The sequence below is a fragment of the Ailuropoda melanoleuca genome, chromosome 3 (assembly GCF_002007445.2).
Source record: "Ailuropoda melanoleuca isolate Jingjing chromosome 3, ASM200744v2, whole genome shotgun sequence".
NCBI lineage: Eukaryota > Metazoa > Chordata > Mammalia > Carnivora > Ursidae > Ailuropoda > Ailuropoda melanoleuca.
The window spans coordinates 12848432-12872080 of NC_048220.1; the positions used below are offsets into that span (position 1 = coordinate 12848432).

The following is a 23649-nucleotide window of genomic DNA, read 5'->3' on the forward strand; positions in this document are numbered from 1 at the left end:
TGTATTTTCAGGAAGTTTGCTGAAGATGAATTCTCAGTGCCACGATCATTTTAGTGCACCGCATTTTCCCCAGAATCTGAGTACCGGGGATGTTTCTAAGTGTGATTATCCTATGAGATTTCAGAGAGAGAAAAAATTGTTCATTATTACAAATAATACCTAGTGAATAATTAGATGATAGAGATTGTGAATAAAATTACTATGTAAAAATATAAAGATTTCCTGGAAATAGGCAATGGATTCTTGTCGATACGTGTGGATTCGCATGTTATGGTACTGTGGGGAGACTGAATCCTAGCCTCAAAGGTCGAGACATCTTTAATTTGAATAATTATGAAGCCACTAATATGGCATATGGAATGAGCCAATAAATTATGTTCCTATTTAGCCCATTTTTTCAGTCTTTATTAGTCTGAAAGCCAGTCCCTTTTCAGTACTCAGCATTCTTAGGATTACTTCTACTTCCTATTGTAAAAATATTTTATGTGGAATTTGGTAAGACTGGATTAGGTTTTTTATTTAAATTTTATTCATGGATGACTTTTAGCAGCTAATCATTATATGCGAGTTTTTGTGGTTATGCAAAGGAGAGATCCCTTGAGGTTCAAAAATATTGAGTGTTAAATCAATACTTGGGAGTTCTTTGGGAGTGTGTAGGGGTAGTGGGAGGAAGGAATATTTACATAAGGAATAAGCAAGAATCTTTAGCCTCCTAACTGAAACATTGTTTTTTCAGAATCAACCAAATAGTAGGTGTTATATTTAAGAGGCAGACATTTCAAACATTGAAAATATAGTTTTAATTATTAGTAACACATACATGCATATAACTATTTATTTTAACTTATTTTTTAAAATAAAATATGGTCATGAAAAACAATAGTGCTAAAAATAGAAAATTTTTAGACATGTACTTATAGTTGTTAAAAATGAAATAAGGTGAACCTAAAGGGTAATAATGACATTTTTAATACTTATTGAGGTTAGGGGACAGTTTTTTGTTTTTGTTTTTGTTTTTTTATCGCAAGGCCTAGCATGTAAGTGGCTGATATGTCAAATGGTGATGGGTGGACAGACAGATGGAAGGCCCAGTGAATGATATTAAATGTCTTCTCATATGTGTCCAAAGGCCGTAATACAGTTTTACAGGGGTAAGAATCTCAATGAAATGATAGGCCTTAATGTGTAGATGCCAGTCTGGCTCAGTATTAATACTGACAGTAGTTTTGTTTTTTGTTTTTTTAAAAAGCAAGTATATTAAAATATCTCTATTAGAAAAGATTATGACTTGGAAGGATCATTCTACAGTCTTAAAACTAAAAAAGCAACTTAAGGCAAAGAGGTACATCAAAGAAGCTACTCCATAGCTCAGATACTAGCTCAACGAAAGTTCCGGGTCTCTATCAAGCTGCATTCTCTGTCGTTAAGTGTGTGTCCTGGCAGGTGAGCACGGCATCCACCCCTGCGTGACTGTCCATCTCTAGCCCCTCTTGCCGCGCTAGGCACTAGTGAGTGCGGGACAACTCTTAGTAGTTGCTGTTGACTTCACAACTCTCTGATATACGACACAGGGATGCCAACTCACTTTAAATTCTACCAAACTAGAAATCCCTTGCTTGAGATTTTAATACTGGGTAATGTAGGAAGACTTCTGCCTAAGCACCGCTAACTTAAAAGTGTCATTTGATTTCTCTCTGCATCTTTTGGAACTAGGGAAAAAAGGAGTTTTCCAAATTTCATTGTGGCACGTGGTTTCACAGTTTTAAAATAAAATCACAGCTGTCTCATTATGCAGCACAGTCGTTTGTTTTATGGAAAGTTTTTTTTTTTCTCTTATTCACCAACCCCTCAACTATGTACTGTTACGTGCTTTGCTAATTTAGTTTATACTTTAGACACATGGAAAGAAAAAAAAAAACACATAGTACTGATTCCTGGATGACCTGATAATGTTCCTATATCCAGATATTATGTTATGTACTCTGGATAATTAAAAATTTTCTTTTAGCATTCTTCATTTTAAAGCTGAACATTAGAAAAAATGTTGAAAAGTTGAAAATCCTAAGATGTTTTTCATTAATGTTTTAAAGTATTTGAGAGACAGTTCCACATGGTTTGGGGGACTTGTTGGTATGATTTTTATGTCAACCAGGAAAATTTTTCAGTTAACTGTTCTACATACTTAAACGCATACATAGTTTCTCTGAATATATCACATCTATCATCAGAATGACTTCCCATAGACAAAGTTGTCCTCCATACACCAGTCCCCAGAATGGTGATTTTAAGAATGCCACTTAAAAGGTCTCTGCCCACAGAAGAATTAAAGAATTGAGGCAGCATCAACGAATGTCAGACAGGAGTTGGGCAGCTCAGTTACTTAATTTGTTCCAAAACAAAAGCTGACTTAAGTCAGGATGAAATTGTACACTTAGCAGAAAGACAGGAGTTTACTAATTTTAAAATGTAAACATAAAATTTTATATAGGGATGTAACTATCTGAGTACATATATTGCCATTTCTCTGCTATATAGTAATATTTCTTGACACCAATGGTAATGTTTGTCCCTTCCTCAGCACCAAATGTGTCTGTATCTATTTGAACAGTAGGACCCTCCTTTCTAAATTAATCTATGCTAAGACAAAGACAAGCCAGTTATTGTTATGGTTCACTGAAGTTAAGAAAATTCTCAGTTAATAGTAATTATGGCTCATTCACTGAAATGTTATTTTCCCTTTTACACTACAATTTCCAAAGGAGCATAAGAAATTTGGATCTCCTTCAAAGAGCCAAAGCGTGCATCTACAGAATGGAAACACTGTGTTCATTCACAAAGTAATAGGAATAATATTAACAATTTCCCAAGTAATGCCAATTTAAATGTTCAAAATCCAGTTATGTGCTTTGTTACAAAACAGTCCAAACAAAAATTCCTTTGTTGTTTTCTGTTCTCTCTTTCAAAATATATAAATCCTACTGAAGTTAATCTATTTTTTTCCCACTTCAGAACACCAGGCACTGATTTATCCATTGGGAGTTTTGGCTTGCTTTCTAATACCTAGATTAAGAAAACAAAATAAGACAAATTATTAACTTGATAATATTATGAATGAGTACAGTAGACAAGCTTAATGTTGACCCTTTAAAAAAAATCTGTAGCAATTTCCCTATGCCTACACAAGAGTCACCTCATGAAATTACCCACCAATACATTATTTTAATAATGATTTGAAGGAAGAGACTACGTTAGCTGCCAAAAGTCTGTGCCTGATACCTACAGACTTAATGTTTACAGTTAAAAGAAGCAGCCTCTGAAGTAATCAAGGGTAAAGCAGGACTTAGGGGACCAGCAGCTCTGTCCAGATGAGTTCACTCCATGGAGCGTGTTCACTCCGTGGAGTGGGACGTGTCCATCTAGAAGCAGGTCCATGTCCTCTGCACTGTCTCGCATTACTCCTTTCCCAGAATGGTTTTGGATGTAGATGGATGCCTTAACAGGCAGAGACTGAGTCAAAGCCAACCAATCCAACATGGTGTTTATACTGTGATCATAGATCCCCATGTAAAGAAACTAAGCAGTCCAAATCATAAACCAACCATTTCCGAATATTAAGTTTTATGAGAGGAGAACTTAATCATAGGATCATAAAACATTTTGTTGACAATGAGGAAAAAGAGGGACAGAGGTGGGGCTCCTGGGTGGTTAAGCATCCAGCTCTTGGTTTCAGTTCAGGTCCTGATCTCAGGGTCATGAGATTGAGCCCTGCATTGGACTCTGGCTTAATGTGGTGTCGGCTTGACATTCTCTCAGTCCCTGTGCTACGGCCCCAGTGCGCACGTACGTGCACCGTGTGCTTGCTCACATACTCTCTCTCTAATAAATAAATAAATCTTCAAAAAAAAAAAAAAGAGGGAGAGTGGATATATCAAAGGCACACCCTTTCCTCCTGGGGAGTTTTTACGCACCAGTGGAATGTTCTTCAGTGTGTGATTAGCATGAAAACAGTAGTGAACTGAGGGATGATATGTCTTGAAGAGTTAAAAAGGTACGATAACATTACCAAGGGAATCACATGCCGCGCTGCTCTCAGAGCCACCAGACTGACCACACAGTTTTTAGGCAAGTTACAGTCCTTGCTCAAGGAACTTCAAAGACCCCCCATGGCCTTCAGAATGAAGTTCAAACTTTTTAGCTTGCTCTTCAATGCTCCCTTTGATCTGGTCCCAACTTACACTTCCATCCCTTTTGCCCAAATCTTAACCCCTTAGCCACACTAGAAGACTTGATTTTCCAAATATGCCCTATAGTTTCTCCCAGCCATGGGGTGGCCAGTGATGCTGACTCCCCCTGGCATGTCCTTCTTTAACAGCCCCCAGTGCAATCCTCCTCAGCCTTCAAGGCCTAGTTCACAGGCTGTCCTAAAGCCACTCTTAAATCTCAGCCAGAGGAAACCTCTCCTTCCTGGGAACGCCTAGCAAGGAAGACCAGAAGCGAAAGTCAAAATAAAGGAGGCAGGCATCATTCTCCTGAAGGTGAGGATTCCTCTCTCAAGGTCTTTGCTCATCTCCCATTAGTTTCCACTCATAGACTGGATCTTGTTATTTGATTACAAATTGCTATGGGTCCTTTCACCTTCCCATATTTCCATCTGATCTATATTGCTCATTAAAGTTTTACCTCAACCACTCTGAAATTTAGTTACAGTCAGTGACAGCTGGTTGTTAAAAAAAAAAAAAAAGAACAACTCTGTGTTGGAGCAATATAATGATTTTTATTTGTTCTAGATACCTGGCAATATCCAATTCAGTAGATTCTATTCATGAACATTGTATGCCACAAGAGTCACATCTCCAGACCTGTTCTTACTGCAAGGTCAGCTGTCATAGCTGGGGGTCACCTAGATGATAGCAGAGGTCCTTCTGTTTCCCCTGCATTTTATCTTACCCCTCATAGAATTTTCATAGTGTCTCTCTACTACCGTCATAGTTGTATTTCTCTTGGCCTCTCAATTCCACATCCTAAATTCCCTGAAAGAGAGGGTCATTTCTCTACTCTTCGAGTGTTGAATGAGAGGCTAGACAGTGGCAGGCCTGTACCTGGGGATACAGAGGTGGACAAGAGTCTAGGTCCCAGCCATGTCAAAGTGGATAAGAGACAAACATTATACAGGAGGTTCACAAGTAATTAATTGAGAATTATTGTAATACTTCTACAAGGGAACAGTAAAGGGTCAGAAATCATATTTATCTTTGCCTTACTCTCTAATACCTAGTGTAGGACCTCAGTAAATACACAGTGCAAATGTGAGAATGCCAATAAATACAGAGGGAATGAGTGAATAAGGAATCCTAAAAGTTAAGAGAAATTAATTAATCCATGTATTTTACATTATTTTCGTTTATTTTAGCTTCAGTTACACTGACGTGCTGAGGATTTTCATTTATACTTTGATCAGCTCCACACAATATGGGCCATAAACCCAGCCCAGTTTTCTGCATGGTGGGCACGTTCAGAAAAATACATTTGATGATTTTTTTTTTGGTGCTGTCCCTTTGCTGTCCTAGGCTGCATCTGTCCCTAGAGCTATGATGACACTTGTCAAGCACAGGCTCACCTCCTTTACGGAAGAATGAAAAGGCTCCCTGCAAGGTGAATGCAGCCCGAGCCACAGTGCGTGGCCGTGTCCATGGAACCCAGCTGCTCTGTGGAAGCCTCACACTTGCCCCGGCCAGGAGCCCAGTGGTGGGGAAGAATCTGCACAGCTAGGTTGAGGTGAGTTTGGGAAATCCCACAGACGACAGATTTACATGTGGCCAACCCCTTCCCTGGTGTGTGTATCCAGGAGAAATGTGTATTAAGAGCAAGTTGCTGGTGTAGCTCTGTGACAAGTCTCCATGTGACCCTGGAGGCAGTGGTGCCTCTCCCACGTTGACGCATGTTCAGCATCATTCCCATAGTGTTTTTATAGTTGGGATCAGTCGAAGGTAGCACAGGGGGTAGGCTCGCCAACCCACCAACACTAGAGCAGGCCGGGCTTACAGGACGGAGAAGGACAGAGACAAGCCAATCTAACCCCCTGATTTTGCTCCGGTGACTCTCATCACAGCATCACCCCTTTGATATTCATGTGCTGGGATTCCCTCTTAGATTTCATTCAAGGAAGGGTTTGGGGGCTAGGCAAATGATGGCGGAACCTCCACACACCCCTCCTTTTTCTAGGGTATTTTTCTAGTCCTTGTGGTTTTAGAACTCAAATTCGTAATATCTTGGTTTCTACAGAACAGGCGGTCTGACCTCTTCCATGGAGTACTTTAAGGCAATGATTTTCAAAATGCACTTTAAAGAACTCTAGGAATTTCTTCAGAGCTGCTTCACGGACTCTGGCGAAGAGACAGGAAATCCAACTGTTTGGGATCCCTCAAGGTCATCCACATGGCATATGGCATGTTTTACATACTCAGCCACCACACGGGCTTTTCGGGGTAAACAGTGTGTTCTGTGTGTTTGTCTTGTCTCAGAAGCTAAGCTTTAGGGTGATAAAAACCTGAGTACATCTCCCCACCCCCTTCTCTAGCATCATCAAAGAAAGATCAGCTCTAATTATGTGATAGCATGGACCATTTTACAAGGAAACTGCAGTAGGAGTAGAAACAGACACATGTAAGGGTTCCTGGGTGGCTCAGTCAGTTAAGCATCTGCCTGATCAGGTCGTGATCTCAGGATCCTGGGATTGAACCCAGAGTCAGGTGCCCTGCTCAGCGGGGAGTCTGCTTCTCCCTCTCCTTCTGCCCCTCCCTCTCCTTCTGCCCCTCCCCCCTCTTGTGCACGCGCGCGCTCTCTCTCGCTTGCTCTCTCTCAAATAAACAAAAATAAAAATCTTTAAGAAAAGAAAAGAAACAGACACATGTATAATGCCTGTCAGTGAACTAAAACTCTTTGAAAAGAGAATTACTAAGCTAGGCAAACAGGACTCACGGTGAAATTGTGCAGCCGGAGGCATACGCATGGTGTCCCGTGTAGCGGATTTCACAGCGCACGACGTTGTTGGAATAGTCCGATTCAGGCACCAGGTAGCTGGGGTTCACACTGACCTAGGCAACGTAAACATCATCCATGTTTCAGATTTCATCAGCAGTGTTTGCTGGTTAATTTCTTCCTATTTGCACAGGGCTAGAACAAGGAAATGCTTCAACTAAATCAAGCAGGGAGGGTATTTTAAAAGTAAGGCAAGTGGTGAAATTCTGGAAAAGTTATAGAAAGAGACTCTCTATATTTTCCCCTGAAGTTCCTTAAAATTTTTTTTTTTATATAGGTAGGTTGGTTTAGAAATATTTCTAGGAGACATAGAATTGCTTGCGGGATTGTGATTATTTAATGTTCTATTCAGAAGAGGAAGCCCATTGAGTTGCAGTCAAAACAAATTAAGGTTTCTATTTTCAAAGGTCTCTACCTTTAGAATGTAGTTGCCAGGTTTTACATCCGTAATATCAATCCATTGGCAGTCTATGTCTGCATTATAGGTATCATAGCAGCCAGGACTCAACCCCTACAACAAATAAAATTTCAAAATGTAAAAAGATGGTATGTGGTTAGAGTATACGAAAGAATGTGCTTATTATTTGCAAATTAAATTTTAAGTTAGTACTTACAAGAGTTTGACATAAAACTATACTTATATTGCATCTCCTTTGAGAAGTATATATTACTCAGCCTTATAGCACCTCCAGCTAAAAAAAATACAGGACTAATATAAGTAGAGGTACATCTAGCTTCTTAAAAGTGTCATCAATCACCAGTGATAAATACAATCTTAAGTGACAGAATAGGCCTCCACCAAAATTCTAAAATATCACCAGTTCGGGAATAAAGGCCGTGTAGTCATCCACCTAGCTCACATGTCCTCAGTACAACCTTTCCCACTTTCCCTTGGAAATTACCTTCCTTTACTCTGAATGCCCTAATTCTATAGTGTTTGTCCTCTAATGCTCTGTCTCATAATGGTACCACATAAGAATATATCTAACTAGAGATTAGAAACTCCCTTAGGGTGGAATCTTTGTTGCATTTTTGAGTAGGAAATATTTATAAAGTAGGTAGTATGTGCCAGGAAAAATTTTAAACACGTTACATCTATAAATTCAATTTTTAGAAGTACATGAGATAGGTACTATTCTTATCCCCATTTTGCAGGTGAGGAAAATGAGTCACTACAGCTAGTAAGTGGCTGAGCTGGTTTTGAGTTTAGATGTTCGGGGCCCAGGGTCCCTATTCTTAACCACCACACTATTCTCTCTCTCGCATTGCCACTGAAATATGTTATTGAATAAAAGGGATGAATGTGTGCCTCAGTAAATGAACGCCGCCACATCACTCCACTCGCTAAGATACTCACTTCCATAAGGAAATGAGTGCCTTCTACAGGCAGGGAGGAGAAAAATTCCAGTAAGATCGGGTCCTTGCTCTCCAGAAAGTTACAGTCTGGGGAAATTTGCTCAGATTGGCGTCTGTAGGTATATTCTTGATTCCATTAGTTCTTCTTGAGAAGTTTGAATGGTTGTGTTTGAATGGTTGTATTTTCACTCTAATACTAATCTAAAGTAAATTTAAAAGCGTATGCTAGAATCATTTTAAGTCATTACTGCCATATCATTTCAGCCCCCAAAATTTCTTTGGTGCTTAAGATCACTTTGGTCGCCAAAGAGACGCCAAAATCCTCTAATGCTGGTGTGGCTCTTGCTGGATTGGGGAAGAATGGCACAGCACTAAGCTCTGATACAGTGCACAACGGCACAGACAGGCCACCCTCAAAAGTACCTGTGCCACTGCAGGGAGAACCATATGAAGATTTTTCAGTTTCTGGGCCTAGCACATTAATCCTGATGCTGGCACATACTAGATACTCAGTAAGCGTTAGCTATTTTAATTGTTGCTACTGCCAGGAACAGCCGGTCCCACCACCTCGCATGGCTTTGTAATGCGTCCTTTCATTGGATGAGCTGCGTATTTAAGACTGTTTAAACAATGCCACAATGCTCATGTACCTTCAAGAGAACAAAAGAGCTCTAAAGAGTGCTGAAATTGGTACTTCAGTTGGAAGGATTTAAGTTAAGTTTTAACTTTGATATTTGAATTAGTGCACAAAAAATAGGAATTTTTAAGGCTTTTGAAAAAACAGGCATGTCCTGTATTCAAAGTCAAACTTTAAAAACAGATGGAATGTAGAGCCTTGGGACCCCCCCCCCGCCCCCACCGGTGGCTCAGATGTTTAAGTGTCTGCCTCTGGCTCAGGTCATGATCTCAGAGTCCTGGGATAGAGCCTGGCATCAGGTTCCCTGCTCAGTGGGGAACATGCTTCTCCTTCTCCCCACCCCCCAACTCATTCTCTCTTTCTCTCTCTCAAATAAATAAAATCTTAAAAGAAAAAAAGAAAAAGAAAAAGAAAAAGAAGTGTAGAAACTTAGCCAGTGCTGTCTAAATTAGCTGTTTGGTTTTAGCAAATGAGAAACGATGGTTACATTAAATCAATGAGGTTAATGTGTTTCTAGTTTCATATGTGTTGACAGTGCAAATTTGTTATCTAAGAACTTAGGAGTCATATGACATATAGATATAAGGAAGTTGTGTCTACTTTTATATTTGGATACATTCAAACAACATTGTCATACACTTAATTCTAAGTCAACACTGGGGCTTTGTGAGGGTTGTTTTGCCCCTTTAAATGAAGTCCATGTTCGAGAAACACCAGTCTAGTGAAAAACATGAAAACGTCAACCACTTGCAATGCAAGACCTGGTGAACAGTGTAAATAGGACATAGACAGAAGATGATTAATAAGAAAGCTACTGTAGAAAATGAAGTGGGGTCACCCCAAGGAATTGGAAGACTAGAAGCTCGATAAATGCCTATAGACCTAAATTCAATTATTTCAACAGAGAGCTGTCCAGAGTGCCTCTTTCTCTACATGGAGAGAATAAACTCCAGGGCCCCTGCATAGGCGGGCAGCCACTGTGGAGATCACCGAGCGAAAAGGGAATCTCTCTGCCCACATATGTGTAATGTGTGGGTAGGTTGCATCAACTTTTAGTTAAAGAGTACGTGCTGCCCCCAGAGCATGTGGAATTGAACCTTTCCCCCCTCCAATTGCTCTGATGTTTTAAGTTCAGAGAAAGAAGCAGTGGTAACATTTTGGTCACTAAAAAGCTTCCTGCCACAGCCCTGGAATTTGTTCCCCGAGATGCCAGATGCCAGTTGCTGATCCCTTTGTGCCCTGCGTTATGTACGTTCACTGCTCCTTGCCAAGATTCCGGCTGGACTAAAATTATAACGTCCTCTTACACGTGAGAATTTCTTATGGAAATACTGGCCTGGCTTTTAACTGACACACATTTTCCCATTATAAGACATACACACTGCTTAGGTCAGCACTATTTTTAAAAATCCATCCAAAGGACATCTGACATCAATTATACTGTAGGTTTAACTACATAATGCGTGGAGAGAGAAACTGTGTCCTTCTGCTCCCATTTGCATGCTTGAAAAAGACTGGTTTTAAAGTGCTTTTTAAGAAACTTAGGTTCTCTCTTTGGCTAACCCCAATCACTATTCTCTCTGTAGCTTAAGAGGTGGAGGGAGGAATGGTTTTGAAGGTGAGAAAACAGAAGTGTCTTCGCCACCGTTATTTGTGAAGCCACTTGAAGAGTACAGAATGAGTGCAGATACTGGAAACCAGTCAGATTTGTTCAGGGACTAAACTGCTGCTTTTCAGTGTGGAACATAGCAATTATACACATTGACCTTCTATGATGATGAAATTCTTTGAATCTGGGGGGCCTGGGTGGCTCAGTCACTTAAGTGCCTGACTCTTGATTTCGGCTCAGGTCATGATCTCAGGGTTGCAAGATCAAGCCCCATGTCAGGTTCCACTCTTGGCATGGAGTCTGCTTGAGATTCTCTCTCTCCCTCTGCCCCTCCCCACCCTTTCTCGCCCTCTCTAAAAATAAATTAATAATAATAATTTGAATCATCAAGCGACCAGCTTCCTTTTCCTAATTATTTTCCATCTTGACTAGATGACCCCCTAAATCAGTTTATAAAAGACTGGCAGGAGGAAAGAAAAGAGAAGACCACACTGTTTTCTCTCTGAAGCCTATGGGTTCCTGACGTCAGGGGGCCAACCCACCTGTGTATGCGCAGTACATGCAAATCGCCTGTGGTAGCCATAGTCACAGGATGTGTCCTCAAGACAGAAACTCGCTTTGTGGCCTTCAGCCACTCTCCTCTGGGTACTGGCATCAAGTAGGTCATAGTGGCTGAATTCATCCATGCTGTGGTAATGTCTGATACCCCGCACAACACAGAGACAGAGGTCAGTAACATACAGAGAAAGCCATGAGGACTTTAGATGACTTCCGCACTGCCTCCCACACTTGTTTTCACATTACAACTGAGATCCGGTTTATCTTCTTAAAGCCAGATTCATGCTAGCTTTTTTCCCCCAGGAACAGTCATCTATCAAAATTGTAAACCTTCAACTTTGCTTCTTGGAAAAAAGGAGTTATTTTGAGTATTTTGTTTTCCTATTACACTCTGTTTTATCTTTGAATATTAAATAGAAATAGACACTAAATTATCTGTGTTTAAGTAAAACCTGCCATATGCTCTCCAGTCTGTTTCTTTTGGCTGCCAGTACTGATGTTTCATTCCAAATAAAAGAAGAGCACATGACTCTTGGGAGGTTTCTGAGAGGTTTTTAAAAAATGTAAAACCATTACTAAAATGCAAAGAAGTACTGGTATGTTTTCTCCACCATTATTATTTAACTGGTATAAAATTTTATTTAAAATAATTCTATTTTATCAGCAAACTAGGTGTTCATATCTGCTTTTTTCATTTCATTAAAGGAAGGGTGCTGAGCTGTGTATCTTCTCACATAAGGAAAGAACAAGAAAAAACTGCTCAAATTGCCGAAGGTTTCAGGGCATCCAGCAGGATTTCCCGGCATTACCAAGATTCTTGGGCAAGTTACCAAGGCAAATTATAGAATCATCTTATACAAAGATCTTTAAATTTAGGACAGACCAGACAATTACCCTGGGTTTGACACAGGCATTTTAAAAGATAGAGGTAGGTCCTTCTCAGCTCATGGAGTATATCATCTCTATCTTTCTTTGAGATTGGTGTATGAATCCTTCTGATAACTAGTGGTTTTTATTAAATGCTAACTAGGGTGCTGGGTGGCTCAGTTGGTTAAGCGTCTGTCTTAGGCTGAGGTCAGGATCCCAGGGTCCTGGGGTCGAGTCCCACATCGGGCTCCCTGCTCCATGGGGCGTCTGCTTCTCCCTCTGCCCCTCCTCCCACTGGTTCTCTCAATCTCTCTGTCCCTCTCTCTCAAATAAGTAAATAAAATCTTTTTTTAAAAAAAGTGCTAACTAACTGTAGATGATTTTGGCTACAACAAGCTTTTTTATAAATCTTACCTGTAGTATACTGAAATAAAATTCTAGTGAAGACAATTGCTGTATCCTATCAGCAGTTTTAATGAGCTGGACTTAGAATTTCCATTTTAAAAACAGGATCTGGTAGTGGATGTATTTTCTTAAAGATAGACTCCCTTGATGATGTCACATTACACAGAGAAAATTCTAGAAATGAGACTTTGCATTTGCACATTAAGAACTACCTGAAAAAGGAAAACTCAACTCGAAGTACTCAGGAGGCCCATCCACTTACTGGTGACAGCTGTGCCATTCCCAGGAATATCTCGGTCGGCTTGGTAAGAAATCTGATGTCCCTTGGTTTTTCACTCTTTGGGGGAATCGTAGCAGCACCCTGTGATCATAATCTCTGACATCTGCTCTGTATGCTGTGCTGTGATTTTGAAAAAGAAAACATTATTACTGTCACAGGATATTAAACTGAAGACAAATTACAAGGAAAACCTTTTCCATTTTGTAATGGCAACTACCCCCATCTCCAACTAGACTATCAGTTGTAAGAGGCATTTTGCTTATTTTGTTTATTGCTGAATCTCCAGGTCTTAGAACAGTGCCTGGCAAGTGGCCAGAGTTCAGTGAATATTTGTTGAATGAGTGAATGAATGACAACTGTGGAAATCTGCAGTTAAAAAAGTGAAAAAGCATAATAAAATTAGCATTACACATGTACATGTGGTAAGTAAATTCTGTATTTATAATCAGTTCTTGTTTAACCACATGAATGAGTAGAAATTATACCAAATTTAAAAATCCTATGTACTTACAAAGAATTTTGAATTCAGCAGTAGGTTTCTTCTTAAACACTTCCCTAAGATGTAAACTGGGGAAATAATTCCAGAAGCATACACCCAGATTAGATCAATAATTTTGTAACTTCGCTATCTTGAAAACAATGGCATGACTGTAATAATATCCTAGGGAGTGCAATGGAGCGAGTGATGCAAGACTCAAGAATGAAAATGCTAAGTTCGGCTTTCTTCTCTTCCGTTAGCCTGACAGTTATAAAGGGTCAAAGTGGGAGAAATATATAGCTGAACAGATAGACATTACTCTGCCCCTCCTAACATATTTTGTGTGAATATACATTCACATACTGTTGAGTATTTTCACTTTCCACTTGAAAAATTTTTATGAGACCTATCAAAACATCTTTTGCTCCCTCTGCTGGTTTCCCAGGAGCAAAGTCAGAGAATTCCATTCCCCAAACTGCTATGATTTTATTTTAGGACTGATTCAAAAACAAAGCTCTTGCTCACGCTCTTATTCTGGCTGAAGAAATATCCAAACAACTAAGTTAAAGTGTGGCCTCAAACAAAAGAAGAAAACCTAAACTTTGCTGATGAGGGGTGCCCCACTGGCAAGTTAGCCCTCTGTATTTTAAGGGGTCATTAACAAGCTCTTCCATTACAATATTTTTTCCATGTTATTGTACAGTTCTTTAATAGAAAGTTATGGGAAACCATAGGCTCCAAAGTTTGAGGATCTTGGAAAAAGAAAGTGAGATCCCAGCTCTCCAGGATAAGGGTTTGCCCCCAATCTCCCTGATTTGTGTCACGGTTTGAAAGACGGAACCCAGAGAAATCTTCAAAATGTTAACTCTCCATCCAGGTCCACGTGCCCAGGAAACCACATTCCACTTCCCAGCTCTTGCCCCATTTCCCAACTCTTGTCTGCATGGAACACGAGTGGTCAGAACCAGGCACAGGAGCAGCGCCTGAAGCGAGATGGGGCAGCCAGGCCGCGGAGATCCCAGCCAGTACCTGGCCAAGCAGTTTTCCTCTGCAGCGCATCTCAGGTTGTACATGGACATCTTTTGCACGTACGTGGACGCCTGGATGTAGTACGGGTCCGGCACCAGGTCCGGGAGACCTAAACGTCAGGAGGCGATGGGGGTAGGTAGCTGTGAGACAACTCGGAGCCCCCTACCCCGGTTCCGGGTCCCTCCGTATCCCTTGCTCTTCACCCTTCACCCAACCGGGCTGCGGGTAGCAGGAGACCGGGGGACGCCCAGGGCTGCAAAGCAAAGTGGAAAGAAAGCAGGAGGGGCCAGGCGCGCGGTTTGCACCAGATTCCAGGGCTGCCTCTGCAGGCGCAGGGGGAGGGATCGGATCAGCGGGGACTAAGGCCTGCCGCGCCCAGGCAGCCACGTTGGGGAGCCACAGAGTTGGGGAAGGGGTGCGCGGCTGCTTCCTGCGACTTGGGAGTGCTTACCGTACTGGAAATAGCCGGTGCCATATCCGGGCCGGTACCTGCTCCCAGGCCGGGGCCTTTCGTACGTGTCGTAGTAGTTGTAATAGGGGTTGTCGTCGGAGTACTTGTAGGGGTTGTACGGGTCGTCACCCACCATGCCGTCTACGCGGCTGGGCGGCTGCAGGTTACTGAGCGCCGGGCTCTCTCCCGGCGCCGTCCGGTTGCTGTCTTGCGAGTCCCCAGCGTCGCGGGCCCCGGACGACGAGTAGCCAGCTTGGAACCAATGGCGGGCGGCGGGTCTGGGTCGGCCGGCGACCCCCGACGCGCCTGCAGTGCGCTCGCGTGCTGCCGCCGTGCGGTTACGGAGCAGCAGGATCGGCGTGCGCGGCTGTGGGGCTGCAGCGTTGGCAGCGCCCGGGGCGGTGGTGCCCGGGTCCCGTCGGCGCTGCGGCTGGTACTGCGAGCCCAGGCTCAGCAGGCTGAACACCTGCCCGTTGTTCTCCCATTGGATCCTCTGGCGCCAGGCGGCCGGAGCCGCCGGCGGCTGGCGAGGGGGCTGCTGCTGGCCGGCGGCCGGCGGGGCGCAGCGCAGGAGCGCGCAGAGCTGCAAGGGCCCGAGCAGGAGCGCGGTCCAGGCGAAGCGCATCGCTCCCTTTGCCTGATTGTCCCCACTCCGGGAGGACGTAGATCACAGAAAAGAAAAACGGGGCCCAAATCACGTGAAGGAGGGAGAAATCTTCAACCAAGGAGGCGGGCGGAGCGCGGGTAACTCAGTCCCTACAAGCAGTGCCAAGGGTGGGCTGTAGACCCTTGTCCAGTAAAGGCGGCTGCTGGGACGTGGCACCCGCCTGCCTCCTCTTTCCCAGTCCTCCTGGAAGGCGACGGGGAGCGGCGCGGCGGCCCCGGCGAGCGGGCAGCGTCTGGAGTGAAGGAAGGAGGAGAGATTTTAAACTTTCTGGCACGTTTGCAAAGTTACACAAGCAGTTCTGGCCCGGCAGCCCCTCTGCTATTTGTTCACGTAATGCGATTGGAAACGTGCAAGGCGGACAGCTCCTCGCCTCTGCCCCTCCCTCCCCGTCCTGTCCTCCTCCCCCCAGACACGTTGCACAGGGAGCGTTAAGGGGAAAGAACAAAACGGAACACACATCCTGAGACACACTCGGCTTAATCTGGGGCGAACATGCAGGAATTTCAAAAGACTCAGACAGGCGAAGGCAGCCAGGCCATGGGGCGACGCCAAAATATGCATGAAGAAAAATGCTATTAGGTCACCAGCCCTGGAGAGGCGGGAAGTCGGGAGGTGGGGAGGGTGCTGGGGGCGAGAGTCGGGGAGGGGGGCGGGGAGGGATGCTTGTGACTAACGTTTATCCATAAGGAGTTAACCAGACAAATTTCCCAATGCATACTCACTCGCTTTTATGGGAAGCGCCCTCAGCAAATAAACCCCAGGATATCAAATTTTGTTTTTCTGTGTGTAGGTAACATGAGAAATGGGTTACAAATTTGTTTCCTACAGTGAATATTTTAATAACCAAAAGTGAAATTTTACAGGGAACAAAGCCATCTAACACTGAAGGGATGGATAAACCTGTCTCTTTTTCAAAATGCCGGCCTGATTTGTACTTTGAGGGGAAGTGGAGAAGCCTCTTTCATCTGGACAATATCTACCCGGACATTTCAGTAAAGGGGGCTCTACCAAGTCTGCCTAGGATTGCACTCTGGAGGCAGCTTCAAAGAAGCATTTTACCTGACTTTTCTCATCCTACATCTGCCGAGGAAGTTTGACTTCGGATTAAAGAAAAAAAAAAAAACCTTAAATCATCGTTTGTTAAATTTTTGAAAAATCAGTATAACATCCTATGATGTTTGGGTGATCTTCCAATGTAAGCAAAGGGGTTTCTGAAGAAACAGCCTTGGGGTTCAGATTATGGTAAGGACAGGGAGTGGAGAGGGCCAGCCAAGAATGGGCAGCAGATGGGTAGGAGGCAGGTAATGCTGACTTGAAAGAGATGCTTAATGGACTCCATGGACTCCTTATTCACATACCACGCAGGGTTGGGGCAGTGCTGGAAGCATTTCAAAGAAAAAAAAAAATCTTTAGCCTGAGTGAAAACTGTGACTCAGAACCAGATTTTAATAACCTTTTTACTGGTCTCATCACTGGACTCTTGTCTGGATAGACTTCATTATTCCCCTCTCCATGTTGACCTCTCTCTGTCTGCATTTATTCACCTCGTTTTGATAATGTGGTGGACAGCTGCTGATTTGAATGCCTAGCATCCATTTTCCTTTGTTTTCTAGCAAGAACAACTGTATTTTCCTTTGGGAAGATTCTCCTACCCAGTTGCATGTTGGGACTGGCTGAGCATTCATGAGACTTCTGCCACTTCAAGCAGTGGCAGTGAGATCCCAGCTTGGCTTATCAAAACATCTCCCTACCAATGGAATCATGAGCAGATGGACACCAGGCTCAAAAATGTTGGAGCTCACGCTTCCCGCTACCGAAGAAAGTGACTACAAGTTCTTGCTACACAGATTGCCCCTGAGCTGTTTCAGACCCCTACCTTGCGAGACCTGATTGTTCAGCTTTTCCTTCCTTTTCTCCATTGCATTCCTTTGTGGCTTGACATGGTCAGTCAGTGCTGCTGTTTGCCACTTTAAGAACCCAGACTGATACCGAGGGGGATTGTGATTGGTTCTCTCAGCTAATCAGATCTCATGATTCTGCATCCAACGCGATGGGTTTGGCTCTTTTTCAGTCAAGTTAGATTTGCTCTGCTCATGACCGCACAGTGTTCTTGGTAGCAGAGGAGTTCCAGATGGAAGCTTGCCAGTAGATTGACACATCTGTTGTTTATATGATGATGAAGGCAAAATCCAAGTGCACATCCCACAGACGGCAGGTGAACAGTGTCCCACCTCTGTCTGAAAGTCAGAGACATTTTAGAGACTTGCCGCAGAACTTAAAATTAAAGTACCCAATGTCTCCAAACCCACTAAGAGAAGATGGAGCAAAAAAGAAGCAGGTGTATGTAATTTGGATGGACAGGCCAAATGATAGGGGAAGCAGGAAGGGAGAGAGTGTAATTATCTCTCATCTCTCCTTTGCCCATGAGCAGCTTATTCCCCAGAAAGAGAATCCCGTAACTGCTGGGGCTTGACCACACATCACTGAGGGAAGATCTCTTCTGTGGAGATGACACTTGGCAGACCCGAGCAGCCCCTAATGGGAGGGTAGAACGTTTATGCTGGATGCGGGATAAAATAACCTTGTTTTCCATCCCGGTGCTCAATTTTTTTTAAGAAAGCTGTGTATCTTTGAACAGCTGACTTACTTTCCCTGGCTCTTCATTATCTGTAGGATTCAAGGATTAACCCAAGTTCTTTCCGAAGTGTTTTTCCTAGTTTTAAAGCTGCTGATTTTTGTGAATGTCTAAGTAATTCCAGTGACTTTCCATTTATTCACTCTAATGTTGCATTATGATCATTAGTATTTCATTCAATGACTCTTTTCGTTGGGCTTTATTTTTTTTATTTTTATTTTTTTTTAAAGATTTTTTATTTAGTTATAAGACAGAGATAGAGACAGCCAGCGAGAGAGGGAACACAAGCAGAGGGAGTGGGAGAGGAAGAAGCAGGAGAGGAGCCTGACGTGGGGCTCGATCCCATAACGCCGGGATCACGCCCTGAGCCGAAGGCAGACGCTTAACTGCTCTGCCACCCAGGCGCCCCTCGTTGGGCTTTAAAACCTTGGGTGTATTTTATGTGTGAGTTAGAGTCTGCAGACTGCTATTTTCCCTTGTTATGTATTTCCCTTCAGTGAAATTCAGTAGACATTTTTGCTTTACACATGTCTGTTGATCACACTTATGCTCTGAAGTGTAGTACACCATCATGTTGAATTACACACATGAACACTCAGTGAATGTCAACCGATTCCCTCATTTGCAGAATTTATAGCTGAGTGAACTTTATCATTTGTTTCAGATTGGCTCTAATAGACTTAAAAATGTGTTATCAGAGTATAAAATAAATAACTAGAACAGTAGTGGTACGCGCTATTCATTTTCTTTTAAACACACACACAGTACTTTAGGGGAGAAATCATATTACCTTTTGTCACACATCCTAGTAAGTTTTCTCTCTCTTCCACTTTCTCTAAACTCTCTCTGGCCTAAGACTCAGCTTAAAATAAGCATATGGCTACCACATGGGGGGCAACTGAAAGTTTGTACGAGGCCTATAAGAGACCCTGTAGCCACACATCGTGCTGTCTGCACAATGATGAAACTACTATTCACAAAATTGGAGAAACCACACTGCCTTCGAACTGACACTGAGACAACAACAACAGCAGCAGCAGCAGCAGCAGCAGCAGCTGTATCAAAACACCTTTAGCTTTTTAGCTTTGGTAAGAGCCATAGCTCATTCCACTTTGACCTTGCAGTATAGACCACATGAAGAAGAGTGTTGGAATGAGACTAATTTTCTTTTTTAGGTTCTAGGCCATTGTTCTCAAGAATTTTTTTGAATTTTGTTTATTCTTTTAAAGATTTTATTTATTTCTCAGTGAGAGAGCATGAGCAGGGGGGTGGGGGGGCAGTGATGGGCAGAGGGAGAGGGAGAAGCAGACTCCCTGCTGAGCAGGGAGCCCAATGCGGGTCTCCATCCCAGGACCCTGGGATCATGACTTAAGCTGAAGGCAGACCCTTAATCGACTGAGCCATCCAGGTGCCCCTTAAATTTAATTTTTGAGTAATCTCTACATGCAACATGGGGTAACAGCCATGCAACAAACCACAGCCCTGAGTTACCTGCTCTACCGGGTGAGCCATCCAGACAACCCATTCAATATCAAGAATTTAAACTGAAACAATGTTTGGCACATTGACCAAGAAGTGAAATTTGTCTCAAGCTATGTCTGTGATATTTGTTAACTATATTTATAGTTGTGGGATAATTCATAGAAGAGGAAAGTAGAATTATGCAGAAAGCCCAAACCATAGAACAGTGCCCCTTGAATGACCAGGGCCAGAACACTAAAGAACTGCAGGTTGAGCATAAATTCTTTCTTTGGGGATCAGAAAGCTCATATCAACCTTGTTTCTTAGTAAAGATGAATGCTCTTATGTGCTTTGGTGCCGTGTAGTTTGGAAACATCACAGAAAATAAAATAAAGGACATGGGAAGTTGGAGGTGTGTAGGGGGAAAATGATTGAGAAAAGAGGAAGGTATGACATCAACACAAGGGGATGACTTAAGAGACGAATAAAGAGCACATTTATAAAAAAAATTAAGAAAGTGAACAGAGTGAAACAAAGAACTAGAATTCATTTTACTTGGAGTAAAATGGACAAGAAGAGTGAGTTAGTCTTCACATTTACAGTACTCTTGTGTTCCCTGTTCATTCTTGTCTCCTTGACATACCACTTCCAGGTACTCATCCAAATATAAAAAGTAGACAGTTGGTACACACTTGTCTGTGTGTCAAGAATGGACTGAAAAAAAATTCCGTAAACATACTGAGTAGAAGAATTCCAGAAATAATGAATTTTAAATATATCTTCTTTGGTTACCCATCCCCTTGGGCCACCTAGGGAATGGAAATGTGGATCTTAACCGTAGGGAATTGAAAAGTATTTCATTCTAGTGTCTTTCTGCATATTCATATGTGATTAAATAAATAATGGTAGTCATTATAATGAAATGGAAAAATGAGAAGAGATGAACTTAGGATAGGAGAATGGCTCTTTGAAATTCACTGAATCAGAGTTCAAAGTAATTTGGTGATATTGACCACAAAAATAAGGGGTCAGCCAGTTGGCTGAACTGCTCACAAGTGAAGTCCAAGTGATTGGATTGGGCCTGATGGACTTTCCAATGACAGAGAAGCAACTGTTCTTCATGCCGTGCAGTGTACAAGGGTCATTCCTGTTTCTAATGGATAGCCTAACATGCTTCCTTATCCACGTCCTGGCCTACCTGCCCCTCGGCTCTTCCTGGATTCAGCTTCACAGCCATAGAACCCTGGAAGTCATTTAGCTTCCTATAACTTGGGTGTGATCCTCTGAGATGGTGGGATAGAGGTTAGGAGGACATTTATGCTTAACTAGGGCATCTCCTTCATCCGCCAACCATTAGTCATCTGTCTGTTTTAACTTAACCCTAGTGTACTGCTTTCTTTTGGGGCCAGGGAGGAACAAGATGACAAAGCACTAAAACCTAACGCAAATTATTTGGAGGTTTTTTTTTTTTTCTTCCCTCCCCTATAAAGGAATAGATCTCAGAACATTTGAGAGTATTATGCATGTTTGGAATAGAGGCGGAGTGAAAGGAAGATGTTGGTTGGACTACGAAGAGAAAAACCTGTTTCCTAACTGTACTTAAGGTCAGTTTTGAGACTCAGTTGTTTCTCTTGTTTTTATTACTGGAATACTACTCATTTAAACCATCTTGCTTCCTCCTGATTATATGGCACCTTAAGCACAGAATCAAAGATTTATATGTAAGGGTTCTTAAAGCAGTAAGAGTCTCTTAAAGCAGGCCCAGTTAGGACATTGTTGTAAAGATGGGTTTCTTTGCCTTCTACCTGTTTTATTTTCTTACCTTCCAACTATTACATGGATCATAGTCATTTCTTCCAGAAGGTAGCTGATAAAAAGAGAAAAACTGAAGCTCATAAAGTCTCTGGGAACAGTGTCTCATATAGGTCACCTAATGGTACTAGACAGTGTGACCATTCCTCTGAGCTGTTTATGGGAATAAAACAGGTTTTTCTGCCAATGATATATCTTTTATACTCTTTTGTCCATGGTCTATATAAGATTTTGGAAATAATACAAGGGCCTATAACACAATGGCGTATTGGAAAATATTAAATGGAAATGGAAACATTAAATACCAAGTGGAAAATCTTTTTTTTAAAGGTTTTATTTATTTATTTGAGAGACAGAGAGAGAGAGAATGAGAAAGAGAACACAAGCGGGATGAGGAGTACGGGGAGAAACCGACTCCCTTCTGAGCAGGGAGCCTGATGCAGGACTCAATCCCAGGACTCCGGGATCATGACCTGAGCCAAAGGCAGATGCTTAACTGACTGAGCCACCCAGGCGCCCCCCAAGTGAAAAGTCTTAAATGAATGTATGCAACCTCAAAATGATCTGCAACTAAGGAATCACCAATGCCAAAATAATCGAGGTGACTACTCAGGGCCTTTCCAAGCTTGCTAAATTGCTCTGAAGTAGAGGAAGGAAATAATAAGGAAATACGCAATAATAAGAAAAATAAGCACCCTCTCTAACGGGACAATACCTGTCCCTTCATTAATAATACTCGTTTCTATTTCTTGTCATTTACTGTGTTCTTGGCACAGTTCAAAATGCTTAAGCGCATTACCTCAACTTATCCTCACAACACCCCTGTGAAAGTGGTTATTAGTACTTTCATTTTATGGATAAAGGAATGAGACTTAGATAAAGCAAGATGCTCAGTTATAAATTGGCAGAGCTAGATCTTGAACCCAGATCTATCCTATTAAACACACACCATATTAAACTCCTGCCATGTGAAGTAGAAGGGAGGTATTAGGTTTTTTAAAAATTTTTCATTGTTTTAATCATTGGAGAAATTTGGCTGAATGACTCATTCAAGGTTACATGACAAGGAGACTGTGGCCAAGGCAAATAAATGAGTAGATTAGCAATGACTACTTACCTAGTGCCTCTAGGTAAATGGCTTTGGAATAGGTATGATATACAAGTCATCTAGAAGGTGACGTGTAGGAGAAAGAACATGGGTGACGGAGACAGACAGTCCTTGGAGAAACTCTTACCTCTACTATTTACTAACAGGGAGTTCTTGGACGAGTTACTTAACTCTTTGGAGACTCAAGTTTCTCAACCAAAAATAAAGATAGTAAGACCTACCTTGCAGATTATTGTTAAGTGTATGGCAGAGAGTCTAGCTTCTATTAGGCACTAAGTAGATGGTGACTATTGTTACTACTTGCTGCTTGGACATTTGAATTTAAAAGTCAACAAAGACTATTTTGTATATAGACAATCATGTGAAAAGGCTTTCTATAAACACAGAAACAGAGACATTCTTCTTTACTTCTTAAAGTGCCTGGTTTGTTTCTTTGGAACAGGAATATTCCATAAAATATAAACTTTATTGAGATAAAATTTACATAAAATAAAATGTACAATTTTCAAGTGTACAGTTTGAAGAATCTTTGCAGATGTGTATATATATATATATATATATATATATATCCAGCACCACAGTGAAGACACAGATTATTTCCATATTATTTCATAAAATCCCCATGAGCCCACTCTACCCCTGCCCCAGAAAACCACAGTTCTGATTTTTTTTTTCACTTAGACTAGTTTTATCTCCTTTAGAAGTTCATATAAGTGGGAATTATACAGAGAATACCCTTTTGTGTCTGTTCTTTTGCTCAGCGCATCTGTTAAACTCATACATATTGTTGCTCAATCAGAGCATTTGTTTTTCTTAGTGAGTAGTATTTTATGCTATGAAATTATGTGTTCTCCAGATGGGGCTATTATGAATAAAGCTGCTTGAGTATTCATCTACGAATTATTCTATGGATGTAGTTTTCATTTCTTTTTAGTAAATACTTAGAGGCAGAATTGTTGCATCTTTAGGGTAGATACATGTTTAATTTTACAAGAAACTGTAAAATTTTTTTATTAGTAGTTGTATCATTTACCTTCACACCAGCCACATACAGAGTTCCCGTTGTTCCTCAGCCTTGCCAACCCTTGGATATTTCAGTCTTTTTCCCTTTTAGCCATTGACTGTGAAGCAGTATCTCATTGTTGTTTTAATTTGCATTTCCTTAATGACTAATGATTTTGAGCATTTCTTTCATGTGCTATTTTTCATGTGCTACACATTTGTGAAATATATATTCAAATCCTTGCTCAGTTTTTCA

The 23649-nt window shown here is 41.8% G+C and overlaps 2 protein-coding genes across 11 annotated transcripts in view; one reads left to right on the plus strand and one right to left on the minus strand.

The window, feature by feature from the left end:
• SRFBP1 (serum response factor binding protein 1) overlaps nt 1–12739 on the plus strand; it is a 97526-nt gene extending 84787 nt beyond the window's left edge. For 7 of the 9 annotated variants that reach the window (XR_004623991.1, XR_004623984.1, XR_004623985.1 and 4 more), the window contains 2 exons: nt 5568–6485; nt 11904–12739. The gene's annotated coding sequence lies outside the window, so the exon portion shown is untranslated. The remainder of the gene's footprint in view (nt 1–5567; nt 6486–11903) is intronic. The other 2 variants (XR_004623987.1, XR_004623990.1) reach the window with 2 other exon arrangements.
• On the minus strand, nt 992–15722 carry LOX (lysyl oxidase). Of its 2 annotated transcripts, XM_034655914.1 has the most exons (7): nt 14709–15721; nt 14258–14366; nt 12733–12870; nt 11183–11339; nt 7454–7549; nt 6979–7094; nt 992–3060 (listed from the first exon to the last, which is right to left on the minus strand). In XM_034655914.1, the coding sequence occupies exons 1-7, from the start codon at nt 15331–15333 to the stop codon at nt 3054–3056; spliced, it is 1248 nt and encodes a 415-aa protein (XP_034511805.1). In that variant the 5' UTR covers nt 15334–15721; the 3' UTR covers nt 992–3053. The 2 variants fall into 2 exon arrangements, with proteins under 2 accessions (XP_034511805.1, XP_011222910.3); XM_011224608.3 differs by lacking the exon at nt 992–3060 and having other exon boundaries at nt 6975–7094; nt 14709–15722.
• Between the last annotated feature and the right edge of the window lie 7927 nt (nt 15723–23649).

What these genes read in the sequence shown, in the direction of transcription:
- LOX (XM_034655914.1), bottom strand. Translation starts at nt 15,333, where the DNA reads ATGCGCTTCGCCTGGACCGCGCTCCTGCTCGGGCCCTTGCAGCTCTGC. An exon ending in GAATGGCACAGCTGTCACCA is followed by an intron (nt 11,340 to 12,732) that starts GTAAGTGGATGG and finishes GCGGGGTATCAG; the next exon opens with ACATTACCACAGCATGGATG. An exon ending in CTGGCAACTACATTCTAAAG is followed by an intron (nt 7,095 to 7,453) that starts GTAGAGACCTTT and finishes TACGTTGCCTAG; the next exon opens with GTCAGTGTGAACCCCAGCTA.